This window comes from Mastigoproctus giganteus, chromosome 4, assembly GCF_048544385.1.
Source record: "Mastigoproctus giganteus isolate SK-2022 chromosome 4, ASM4854438v1, whole genome shotgun sequence".
NCBI classification, from domain to species: Eukaryota; Metazoa; Arthropoda; class Arachnida; order Uropygi; family Thelyphonidae; genus Mastigoproctus; species Mastigoproctus giganteus.
In genome coordinates this window covers 45,891,759-45,905,410 of record NC_143578.1, presented here as the reverse complement: position 1 = coordinate 45,905,410, position 13,652 = coordinate 45,891,759, and the positions used below count along the sequence as shown (strand labels likewise).

At 33.2% G+C, this 13,652-nt stretch overlaps 1 protein-coding gene across 3 annotated transcripts in view; it reads left to right on the top strand.

Annotated features, from left to right (window-relative positions):
- Nucleotides 1-13,652, top strand: part of LOC150086692 (ATP-dependent chromatin remodeler CHD5-like) — a 683,856-nt gene that overhangs the window by 458,973 nt on the left and 211,231 nt on the right. For all 3 annotated transcript variants that reach the window (XM_090372691.1, XM_090372693.1, XM_090372692.1), the window contains 2 exons: nt 1,573-1,697; nt 5,324-5,416. In XM_090372691.1, coding sequence (XP_090228817.1) covers nt 1,573-1,697; nt 5,324-5,416 — 218 coding nt within the window. The remainder of the gene's footprint in view (nt 1-1,572; nt 1,698-5,323; nt 5,417-13,652) is intronic.

The window sequence follows — 13,652 nt, the reverse complement described above, 5'->3', positions numbered from 1 at the left end:
ACCACCACTTCAAATTCATCAAATTTATATACTATACTTCTAGCATTGGTGTACATGCAGCTATTCTTATTCTTAGTTACCCTAACATAGCCCATGTATTTATTTGTTTCATGATGACTCCCACCAGTCCCTAAACCCCCCAGCACTGTGCCCTCCAGGCACTGCTCATTCTGATAGAAGCAGTGCAAGGATCACTTTCACCTCTGCTTGTGGCTACTTTTAATCTTTTATTCTGTGAATCTCCCCAAGCTACCAGTTTTCCGGCCCACCTAATGCTGCCTTGATAGCATCAGCAAACACTCTTGCACTCCTATTTTAATGAATTCCATCCCTGTAGAAGCAGTCTCTCCTGGTAACAAGCACAGGCCACACTGAGAAAATTCTGCCCCATGAGCCTTGCACAATCTCATCAGGTCTGAATTGATTGACAAGGCTCTCATCATATACTCCCCCCCTATTGTGTGTGGGCAGAATTGCAGACACAAATTTAACCCTTAACTCATGACTTTTTTAACATTGACCTGTACCTGTTAATATAAATCTGCAGATCTCATACTGTTATGTATTGTATTCAGAGTTATGAAAGCAGTCAGATATATAAGTATTCAGGTGATACTTATCATTCATTGAAATTTTATTTGCTATTTAGTCAGTCATCACAAGAACTTCCATTAATATTGTATCTATTTATGCAACAGACCCTGGTTTAAATGTTTTCACTGGCACTGCCAAATATGGACTTATTTTTACTGGTAAATAATACTTGGCATATGGGACTAGTGATCAGTGTGACACATGGAACAGTGCTGAGACTTGTGAGTGAAGGTTCTGGCTACTTTTAGAACAACAGTGGAAACTAATGAGATGCACATTGAATAAAATGATATTTAAATTTCTGGATGTTGCATAAAATTGGATATTTGGCAATCAAATATATGAAAGCTTACTGTATATTAAATTGCACTACTGCAATTGAATATTCTGGAGCAGCTACAGAACTGTATCTTGAAATTTAAAAAAATATATATAATAAGAAATAAAATAATAATGTTGCAATGGGAATACAGTATGGAAACTAAATATTTTGATTTACCAAACTATCCTTCAAAAAATCTTATATTTCTCTATATTGCTCCCACTCTTGCTTAATGTGGAAGATGTTGAATCTGAAGAATGTATGCGTATGTGGATACCCCAAAAATTTAATTTTGAATGTGAAGTTGAACCATTATTTGATATCTCTCTCTCTCTCTCTCTCTCTCTCTCTCTCTCTCTCTCTCTCTCTCTCTCTCTCTCTCTCTCTCTCTCTTGGTTTAAGCTTGCTAAAAAAATAAATCACAAAGTATATATAAACTACACAAACATTTTTTGAATGTTTTATTAATTTATTTTCTGTTAAATAAAAGCACTTTTTTTTTTAAATATAGTTACAGTAATGTCAAGGCATAATATTTGTTTCTTTCTTTATTTCATTTAGATTAAACATTTCAATATTTTTTTTTTTTTTTTTAATAATCAAGGTTTATTTTTTTTAAATAATTATTTATAATATAATTGTAATTTCTTTTTCAGCTCCTGGTGCTGCGCAGTTTTGTTTTTTATTATCAACAAGAGCTGGAGGATTAGGTATAAATCTTGCTACTGCAGATACTGTCATTATTTATGATTCTGATTGGAATCCTCATAATGATATTCAGGTAAATTTGTATCAGCCACTCATAACTAAATTTAAACGTTCTAATATTTATAACGGAATCTCATGAATTCCTGGTAAAGAGATAGAGAAATTCAAATAAAAATAAAAAATAAGTTGTTTATTGAACAAAACCATCATCCATAGTTCGTCACTTAGAGATAAAATTGTCTTTTGTTTCCTTTGTGTTTTTTATCGCTGATAACAAATTATCCTAATAAAATGACTCTTAAAACAAAATTGTTGACTGATATTTTTCTTTTTTAGAAATGTATATACTGTACATTTATTGGATAATTTTTCAGTTATGAAATCATCTGTAGAATTTACAGGATTCAGAAAGAATTGAAAAAAGCAAAATTTTATAATGGCTGTTTTAAAGTCAAATTCAAATTATTAATTTTAATGGTAATACAGCTTGTCACTCATATCTGTATCATGTGTGTGTGTGTGTGTGTGTGTGTGTGTGTGTGTGTGTGTGTGTGTGTGTGTGTGTGTGTGTGTGTGTGTGTGTCATTATAGGTTTTCACCTGCATAACAATTTGCATGTTGTGCAGGTGAAAACCTATAACGACACGGAAGAAAATCGTACTCCTATCTTGAGATCAGCTGACTACATGCTAAAGATTGAAGAGGACTTTGAAAATCCTTCCATTTGTTGGGAAAGGAACCCAGTCCTTTCCAGATGGCTAATTGATGGCAGCATATTATTCTAGCTCAGCTGCCACAGAGGACACTAGCTGTATTATAAATTTTAAAAGTTAGCACATAAAAATTGCCCTCTGACTACTGAAGTTGCAAAATAAAAAAATATATATAATAAATAAAAGGTAGCTATTGTCATTAAGAATATGACGATGACGGATGTATCACCCACAGAACAAAATTATACAAACTTTGCATGTCTGTGTGCTGTTCATTATACACTTGCCACTGGTTTTGCCATTTCTGCTAGGCTTACTGCGATTAATTTTTCTAATCTCTTTACTCACAATACTTTCTGCATGCCCATACCATCTTAACTTTTTAACATTTTCACTTATGTCTGAATTATTTCCACCCAGTATTTTTTCTTATTTTATCACTTATAATATGGTCTTAACATTGAATCCATCTGTTACTTCCATTTATTTTTATTAAAACTCTCATTTATCAAAACATATTTAGAAGTATTCTTTGATAAAGATTTTTGATCAATTCCTTTATTTTTTTATTCAGCTCTAGGTTAACATTGAACTAACAACTGTGTTACATTCAACAATAAGTCTATCTCTCTTACATAGATGTGATTCAAAAGTTGCTCAGCAGAGATTTTGGACATATCTAAAGCTCTGGCTGAGAAGGTGTTTCAAATGGACTTTTTAATAAAGTGTAGTCAAAATTCAAAAGGGGATTGGAGGCTCTTGTGGCTCCTTATAAGGAAAAATATGAGGAACTACAGAGACCTAAAAAGGAAGAGAAAACAAAGGTCTATAATGAGTTTAAGAATATTGTAACTGCATACTGTTGTAAGTCACGTTCCTCGAAAAATCTTTTGGAGAACTCTACATAGTTTTAATTCATCTTCCTGTATTATCGCCACTTTCATTACCTTTACACTTTATTATCTTCAGTGATTGATTTAAATGTTTTTTGCATCTTATTTTTTAATTCTTCTTCGTATAAAACATTCATCATCATCATAATCATCATGAACTTGGTCCGGCTTAGGTGTTTTAAGACCTGTTCCGTTGTAGCTCTTGGAGGTGGTCTTGATCTCGTTGTCTTGGTCGACCAACATCTCTCTTGCCTGTAGGTTTGTAGTTAAAGGCTAATTTTGGGATCCGGTCTGGGTTCATTCTTTTTATGTGGCTGATCCATTTTTCCTGATACCGTTTTATGTCATTTACTATGTTATCTGCTTTTAACTTCTTGCAGATATCTAAATTTCTTTGGTGGTCTAGTCGTGCAAAGCCTAATAATGGTCTTAAAAATCTCATTTGTGCCTAGTTTGTGTGCATCTTTCTTATTTATGACCCAAGTCTGACAGCTGTAGAAGAGGGCTGGTTTTGAAGTGATGTTGTGCATTCATAATTTTGTTTCAGTTGTTATTTGTTTTCCGAAGTGGCATTTAATCGTTCCATTCATTTTATTATATTTTTGTAGTTTAGTGTGGATGTCTTTCCCTTCATTTGATATTAAATTTCCCAAACAGGTGAAGTCAGATATTTGTTCTATTATTTTATCATTAATAACAATTTTGACTCTTTGTATGTTTTTTCCACATAATCCCATTGATTTCATTTTTGAGGTGGAGATTTTCGTCTCGTACTTTTTACCTATTTTATTAAGTTCATTTGCTACTATCTGTAGTTCATCTTCAGATTTTGCAATTATAACTTGATCATCAGCATATAATATAGTTTGGATTTTATTCCCGTTGTTCAACTGTATTCTGTTGTTAATTGTTTGTTTCCATTCTTTAAGAATTTTATTGATGTAGATAGTGAATAAATTTGGTGATAGTCCACATCCTTGTTTGACTCCTTTATTGGTGTTAATTGGGTCTGATAGTTGGCCATTAGAATATTTTATACAAACTTTTGAGTTTTTATATAGGCTTTAGATTGCTTTCCGGAGTTGGGTTGGGATATTTTCTTTGTCATATGCTTTTTCATAATCAATAAACAGCAGAAATGTTGGTAGATTGAATTATTGTAAAACATTCATGATGTTTATATTTATTCTTATTGATCACGAATATTTGTTGATTTCCATAAGAAAGGTCCATCTAGCCCCACTTTTTTCCATAAGGCTTTTAATATTCGCAGTTTTGATATTTGCAGTGATTTCCAGGAATATATCCCCTGCGAATAATGAGGGTTTATCTCTTGCTGGTTATGTTTATAAAAAGTCATCATTTCTCTGTTATTCACCAGTCATGTTTATATTAATTGCTTCTGCATGTAGATTTAAAACAAGTTCATCATTGGATTTTCACATAAAAATGTTATTAAAAACACACTTATTTAAAATTAAAAGCAAAGTAAATTTTTATGTTGTTAGCTACTCTCATTTACAATTTACTTGTTAGTTTGAAATTATAACCTCTTAATTAATTCTCTTTCTGTGATATGATCTTTGTGGAACACAAAACTTGGCCAAAAGATACAAGGCTAGTTCACTGTGGAATTCAGAAGTATAGCTGCTTTTTAATTTAGATATTAGGACTGATTAGGGCAAAGCTATAATAATATTATTCTTTTTATTCTAGCAATAAACATATTAAAATATTCCCAGATAAAATGTGATTTATAAAACTTGCTTAGTAGAAATCCATGTGACATAGTCCTATTTCAAATTGATGTTAGATGTAAACTGCAATGATTAGCCACATTTATTTAGCTTAAGACAAGGAAAATATTACCTAGCATGTGACACTGCCTGGCTCTAATTTGATTTTCTTAGAATTTTCTCTGGTTTGCTACCCTGGTAGATGGTTTTTTTTTTTTTTTATTAACTTTGTATACTGTATTGCATTATGTTAATTTTGTGTGGATACTATTATATGAGGGTGGGCCAAAAAGTAAAATAAAATAAGTTATATTATTAACTCCTTGAATATGAGTAGAGTTCATTTTTTCTTTGCAGGCTTTTAGTAGAGCTCACAGGATTGGTCAGTCCAATAAAGTTATGATTTATCGATTTGTAACAAGGGCATCAGTTGAAGAAAGGATTACCCAGGTGAATTGCTTCGCCTATTTAAATAATTTCCATATCTACTTTTTCTATTAAAAACTAGTTCACTGCCATGTATAGCTTATTCTGAATGTTTGAACATGCTGCTTGACATATATTTCAACTGAATTTTACTCCATCATGATTTTCATATCAGCAAAAGGAAGTTGTTATTGAAATTCATGTCTTAATGAAGTCAAATTTCTTAAATAAATTTCCCTTAATTCCTTCCTTGGACTAGTTATTTTAATAGATACTTTTTTTGTTTATTGGGTGTGTCAGATAAAAAGTTACTTGAGTATTTTTTAAACCTTTTCTGCATAAAAGATTCACATTTGACCTTGCCACTACCCTGTTTGCCTTTCATGGACAGTATAAAGTTTGCATTGGCATCAATAAAATTTCTTTACTTGCACTGATAGTGTATATGGCTGCAATCAAAACTGTTTCATAATGTTCTGTTATGAAACAGTTTTAAAAATATATATCTGTTGTCAAAGTGGTATTTTATTTTGATAGTGTTTGTAGTATTTATTAACTAGTAAGAAAAAGAAAGTTTTATGTAAATTTTGAAAACTGCTAAGTAGACTAAAAATTGTTGGTTTTTGTAATCCGTTTGTTTAAAATTGGTAGTTTAGTTGTTCTCATCTGGTTTAGTAGTTATAACTGTTTCTTACTTGGCCTTCAAACTTTGCTTAAAAATGAAAGGCAAAGTAGGGAAGAATTCTGCCGTCATTGTTCATTATACAAATGTAAGAATGATGTAAACACTATTCCATATTCTGCTGTGTAATTATGTAGTGGTATAATTAATATTATGTGTTTTTATTAAATCTGTAAACTATAAATGCATAAATATGTGATTTTATAATATAATTATATAATATAGTGCATAACATACATAAACTATTGTAGTATGCAATCTGCTGTCACATAGCCTGGGAATAGTGTAGTGTTATTATACTTGTATTATCTGTTAGTTCTGTATGGTTTTTTTAAATTAAATTTAAACTAAAATCATGCCTCAGACTAGAGCAACAAAGCAAAAAGCTCAAAGCAGGTGGAATACTTTGACTCAGGGGAGAACGGCCAGCAACAGTTCTTTAACAAATCAGGATTTTTATACAGTGTTCTGGTAAACCTATATGATGGAATGTAAAACAGGGCCGATGCTAAAGGAATTAAATTGAGGAACCCATCAAATACCCAGCTGTCCAACTCAATGGTAAGAGCATACACTCATGCATCAGACAACATAATGAGATTATGAATGGCAGAGACAGCTGGTCCTACTGGAACCTCTTCCTTTCCCTGATAATAGTCACCAAATCATGACAATAATCATGATTTGTTGACTATCGTCAGGGAAATGGAATATACTGAGTTAAAATGGAATAGTACTGGGATATGTCTGCTAAGGATAAAAGTTAATGATGTAAAGCAGCTATTATCTTTTAAGGGCACAAAAGGTGATATTATTTTACATGTTGGTACTAATGGTATTAAGATAGGCTGTTTGTTTGTTATTTGGTTTTTTGGAGCATTAGCAACTAAGGCCATATTGCTCCAGGAATATGCGGTGGTCATTCCCTTGACCTTTCCACATCCTCCGTATTTGGTGGTGACAGGCTCGAACCCCGGTCTAATCAAGAAGCGTGTGCTACGCACTGCTGCTCCTTCCCACCTGGCTACGGAGGCGCCTTAAGATAGGCAATCTGAGGATTTATTAACATGTATAGTGCAATGTTGGGAAAATTCATAAGATGGAATTAAATTTGAAAGTATCTACATTTCTGCCCAGACACAATAGGAAGAAGTACATGATGGGAGCTTTGTCAATCAGTTTGCTCCTGGAGAGACTGTGCAAGGCTTATGGGATAGAATTTTTCTCAGAGTGGTCTGTGCTTGTTAACAGGAAAGACTGTTTTTACAGGGATGGGATACACTTAAATAGGATGGGTATAAGGATATCTGCCGCTACTGTCAAGGCAGTGTTAGATGGATCAGAAAACTACTAGTTTGGAGAAGGATACATAGACTAATGGATTAAAAGCAGCTGCAAGCAGAGGTGAAAGTAATTCTTGTTCTGCTTTTATTGGGGTGGGGCATGCAGAAGCCTGAAAAGCAAGGGGAATCTTGCATGTATACTTGCTTGTACACTTATGCTAATCATATAATAAGCATTTTATGAATTTGAAGTATTGGTTAAGTTAACAGGCGTTGACATTGTAGGGACATCAGATATGCAGTATCACTAAGACAAGGGATGTCTAATTAGAATATGGTGAGTACATTGTGTACAGAAAGGACATATATGTATATGTTGACTTATTACAGCAGTTTGAAAGGTTTCTCTCAAACTCGCCTTGTGCCTTTGTTGAGCATCTCTGCAAAGTCAGTCATGTATGTTGTATTAGTTTTTGTGCTTAATGATGTGTTGTATGACTGGCTTCTTAGCAACCAGCCAGCAAAAGTTGTCCAAAAATTTGCTGGCTGGCTCCCATCCCTGCCATAAAGAGGCATACTATCTTCTGTACACATTAAATAAAAGTTTTGTGAACCAGTCACCACAACCCTGGGTTGCAATGAGAATGCTCAGTAAAGGAAAGGAGGGGTTATAGTAGGAGATGAGGGTAGATAGGTGCACCAAAAAATAAAATAAAATGAAGAGATCTTTCCTAAAAAATAAATAAATAAAATGAAAAAGAAAAAAATTATTTCCAGCGGATAGAAATTGCATTTAATGCTGTGGGCGGGGTGATACAATGTTAGTGAATGATAGAAGAGGCACTTCCTATTATGGAAGAATAGCAGGGAAAGTGCTGGTGCAAACACCACACACTCCATGCTGCTGTTTGACAGTGTCATATAGCCTGTTTAACACTCATTATAATGCAGATATAAGTGGTATAATACTGCTTGCTGTATGCCAAATGTACCATCCATATTGCCAGTTCATCACATTAAACCATTGGGCCATGCCGTGTTCAGGTGGTCAGAAATTAGGAGTTGGATAGACAGAAAAAAAGGATGGGAGGAGTTATGCTTTTGGTTAAGAAGCACATAGAATCTAAGGCAGTACACCCAGTTTCTTAATAATTAGTATTATCCATGTGGTGCCACACTACACTTTCCAAAAAAACAATAATAAAAATTTATAATAGATAAATTATAAAATAAAATAAAATACTTATTTGACTCCCTCTTCATATGCTATCCAACTGACCTTTAAATTTCCCCAAGCTCTCAGGCTCAACCACCCATGGAGATAACTCCATGATTAATGGTCCAGTCTAAGGTCTCTACCCTAATAATTTGAATTTATAGCTTCTAGTTGTGGAATTATTTATAATAATGAACATTCTGCCTTATTCATTGGATATAAGCATATTACTGGGTATTATGTTTGTTGTCATATACTGATCGTTGAAATGAATGGGCAACATGGCAGATGTGCAGAAACTAAATGTTTTCTTCATGCAAATTAAGTCATTGGTTTTCACTTGGTTTTTTTTTTTTTTTTTTTTTTTCAATTTTTTTTTTTTTAGTTTACTAATACTGTACATACATCTTGAAATATTACTTTACTTATATTAATCACAGCATAAATGTGAAATATGATTTCACAATATTTTTCAATAGTCATTAAAATCTTGGAAGAAACAAAATAAACACATTTCAAAAGATCATAGCATCAGCATAGTACAATCTGCAGTAGTTGCTATTTGTTTAATTTATTCCAGCAGAGAGTGTGAAAGAGGTGTTGCATTTCATATGCTGTTCATTAGGAACTATTACAAAACATTGAGTAGCTATTGCATTGTGAGGTATATTTCCAAGTGGAAGCAGTTATTTTCATGTATTATCAGTTAGTAAGTAATTGGTAACAAGATAATTGTTTATTTACTTTTCATTTCTAAATAATAGAAGAAAAACATTTAATTTATTTAAGAAATTTAACATGTCTAAAATGTAATGTGCTGCTTACATTATCTAATTTTTTTTAAATAACTGTTACCATTATGAATATATTTTAAGTTTTCAGTCATCAGAATATACTGTTGACCAGAAAATAAAAAGTTTTAATAAAAACCTTCAATGCAAAATATCCATTGGTAATCATGTTATGAGCTTCTAACATTATAAGTCACTACTTAGAGCAGAGGTTCTTAACTTTTTACAATTACAAACCCCCAATGGATTGCCAAATATGTTGGTACTAATGGTATTAAGATAGGCAATCTGAGGATTTATTAACATGTATAGTGCAATGTTGGGAAAATTCATAAAAATGGGGACATGATCTATGTCCCCATACCCACTTTGCTAGATTGTCAAAATCATCGTCACCAGTCCAATAAGGTACCAGTAGGTGGTAGATGACTTTCATCAACCGGTGAAATACCACCACTTTGCCTATTGGAGGCTTGAAGTGGTGAAACCCATGTTTAGTCTCTAGAGCAAAGTTTCCGTCATCCCCCTCTCCCCATACTTCTCCTTCAATCCATGCACAGTACTAAGTACTATAGGTTTTGATACCTTTCGTGTTTGGGGTTTTCATAAAAAAAAAAAAAAGTATGACTTAAAAGATGTCAATTACTTGATATTACAGGAACAGAACAGCTGAAAGAAAATCAAAAGAATTTTATTATATTTATTTATATAAAAACGGCAAATCACAAATACACAAGCTAGATACAACTAATGAGATTTTTGCTGTTGTTTTTGTGCAATCAAAATATGGAATCTAGGTACAGTTACTGACAGTGTTATCTGCATGTCATCTGACACATCAAGTCAATTTCTCCCCTTTGATTTCAGGTTCAGTAATGTACAGAATCCTGCTTCACAGAGATTTCACAGACCTCTATACAGTACTCAAGGTGTGGCCTGACCATTGCCTTATACAAGGGGATAATCACCTCCTTATCTGTGCTAGAAAAATTCCCATATATCATTGACAAAACACCATGAGATACTCTTGCAGACCGTATGCACTGCTCAGAAAACTTCATATCTGACTGCATAATTATCCCCCCAGGTCCTTTTCATTCTCTACCACTGTCAGTGTAGTACCACACAGTCGATACATTACTCTGGGGTTACTGCTTCCCATATGCAGTACAGGTACTCCCCGGCCTACTTAATACTTGGCTTACAGAAATTCGACTTTACGTACGTTTTTGCCAGCCATTGCAAAAAAAAAAAAAAAAAAAATCGTGGAAACTTATTTTGCCTCCCATAGGAATAAATGGAAGTATCATGAAAATATTGTAATGTGAACCCAATAACACATCTTTTTTTTTTTTTTTTTTTTTTTCTCTTCCACTAATTCTTTCCAAGACCTCGGAAGTTGAAATTTTTGCTGTATCATTAATCTATTTCTCTCTCAAAAAGGTCATTTTTTATAATGAAAATTGCACTACACTTTCATTATTATCATATGTTCCATTATAAGAATCAATTTTGAACATCTTTCTGATATTTTTCTAAAATACATTTCTGGAGGTCACTACCATATAACAATAAAAACAATTTGCACTTTCTGGTTTATTGGGCTTTTCTGTTTGCGCAATATATTAAAAACAGGTAGTAAACTTGATCTTATTGCATTTGCGATAATACCGATAACTGGAATTCTGTGGGTTTTTACTTTATGATATTATGGCGAAATGAGTTCCCCTTCACTGAAATCTTCTCTTCATTCCTACTTACTTATTACAATTGTGATGGGAAAGTACAAGTGCTGGCAGTGCTGGGAAACGAAACAAAATTGATTTAGAAATGAAGATGATTAAGGACTAAGGATTAAGGATTAAGATGATTAATTTTTAGGGACAGTATGCATATAAAAGAATATATTAAAGGATCAATGCACTTAAGATCAACGGTGAACACCAAACAGCATTCAGGTGCTATATTGAAGATGGAAAAATTATTAATAATATGGATGGAAAATCAGATTCAGAAGCAAATGCCCCTGGTTCCAATGGCCATTCAAGCAAAAGAAAGAAGTATTTATGAAGATATTAAGGATAAGTATGATGAACCCTAAGCCATGTTCGTGGCAAGCTACGAGTGGTTTAATAGGTTCAAGCATTGCACTGGTTTCCTAAACATTAAAGTATGCGGTGAAGTCGCCAGTGCCGATTCTGCAGCTACAGACAAATTTTGTGATGTGATGGAGGAAAAAACCCCTTCTAAATCTCCACAGCCCTCAACTTCTGCAGCGGCGTTTATCAACTGGAGATTTAATTGTGGCAACGATGCTCAAAAGGTAAAACTTGCTGACTTTATGCCTGTCTCCTCTCCCTTTTGTAATTCTGAAATTTTTGTAATTTTGTACACTTTTATAATTTTTCATGCATATGAGATAAAAAAAATTTAATAAATAATTCTATTTACATGTTTGTCAAATATTTATTTTTGGCTTCAATGAGATTTGCGAGTGCTGAATAAACATTTAGGGAAATTTCGACTTACGTAAAATTCCAACTTGCATAAAATTCTGACTCTATGTAAATAGAGTTCCACGGAACGCAACTCTTACGTAAGTCGGTGAGGGGCTGTACTTTACATTTGTCAATGTTAAACTTCAGTTGCTACCTCTCAGACCATCTGCTCAACTTTTCTAGATCCTGTTCCTGCAGCACACTGCCATTAACAACCGTGCTGACCTTTGTATCATCTGCAAACTTCGACATTAAGCCTTATATACCTTCATCAATATCATTGATAAATACAGAAAACAACAGTGGACCCAACACTGAATCCAGTGGGACTCCACTATTAACATTAGTCCACAAAGAGCAGTGACCATTGATTACCACTCTATCTTTTCTCACTCGACCATCCCTTTATCCATTGCAGCAATTTGCTTCCAATGCCACACCGCTCCAATTTGTGCAGCATTCTTCCATGCCCAACAGTATCAAAAGCCTTTCTAAGATCCAAATATATGATATCAAAATTATTCTTTGCATCCAGTTCCTTTGTGACCACATCAGAGTATCCAATCAAATTGATCAGACAAGACTTCCCCTTAACAAACCCATGCTGTGTCCAAGCTGTAACTGAAGTCTTGTCTATATGATCCTGCAGTGCTTCTTTAACCAGTGTTAAAGAAGCACTGCAGGATTTTATTTTGATTAAAAATATCCTTATATACGATATGTAGCAACCAAAAAATATTTCTATAGAATAAATTTCGACAAGGCGGATGAAATCATCTCACGGGCCGTATATTGTCGACCCCTGCCCTATATAATGAATTTAGAAGTATTCAACATTCCACAAAAGAAAGAAAGTTGTCCTGTGTATCGTAGTCATAGTATTTCACTGGAGAAGTGCCAAAAAAACGATTGTATTTATCACTGGAAGGCATATTCAAGATTTCAGTAAGAAATATTTAAGGAGTTTTATAGAGTGAGGATGTTTAGTATTTTCCTTCTCGAAAATTTTCTTATATTGTTTAAACGAGAATTTTTTAAATTAGTTTTTGTAGAACTTTTTTTAAAAAAAATGTTTAAAATATTTAAACAATTATTCTAAAAATCCTTGTAGACTAGAATAGTGAAGTTATTGCTGATGTTGCATCTAACAATGTAGCCAGTATTTGGCATAAGATTGCATTTTCCATTGATTGCCTGTGCAGTGAATGATACCAGTATTGAGGTGTACTGACATGTCATAAAAAACTTTGAGTTAAACTTTGCATTCATGGAAACTGCATGATGCTAATAGTTATTGTTTTAGATTTGTGTATTTTTAAAATAATAAAGATACTTTTTTAATTATTATGTCTAATTAATTACACTGCCTTATAAATCAGAGCAGTTTTGATTAGTGTACTGAATAAATTTATTTCCAGAAGTCGCTAATATAAAAATAAAGTACAGGGTGTCCACAAATGATTACCCTGATTACATTTTGTTACAAAAATTTTATTACTATTGGGAGGTTAACAAAATTTAACCGAATTGTACGCTAATATTACAAGTTTTTATCAATACAATTATAGAGTTTTAAGCTCAATGAGTTAAGTTTACTGCTGTTGCCACCAGTAGCGCTGTCACATCTATTCATTCAAGATGCCATCTGTACAAGAGAAGCTCAGTGTGTTGTTTGGTTAGCAAAATCTCCTGTGATTGTTCAGAGAATGTTTAAAGCCAAGTACAGTAGAATTCCTCCAGACATAAAGCTTATTAAATCGTGGATGGAAAAGTTTTTGGCAACTGGGTCA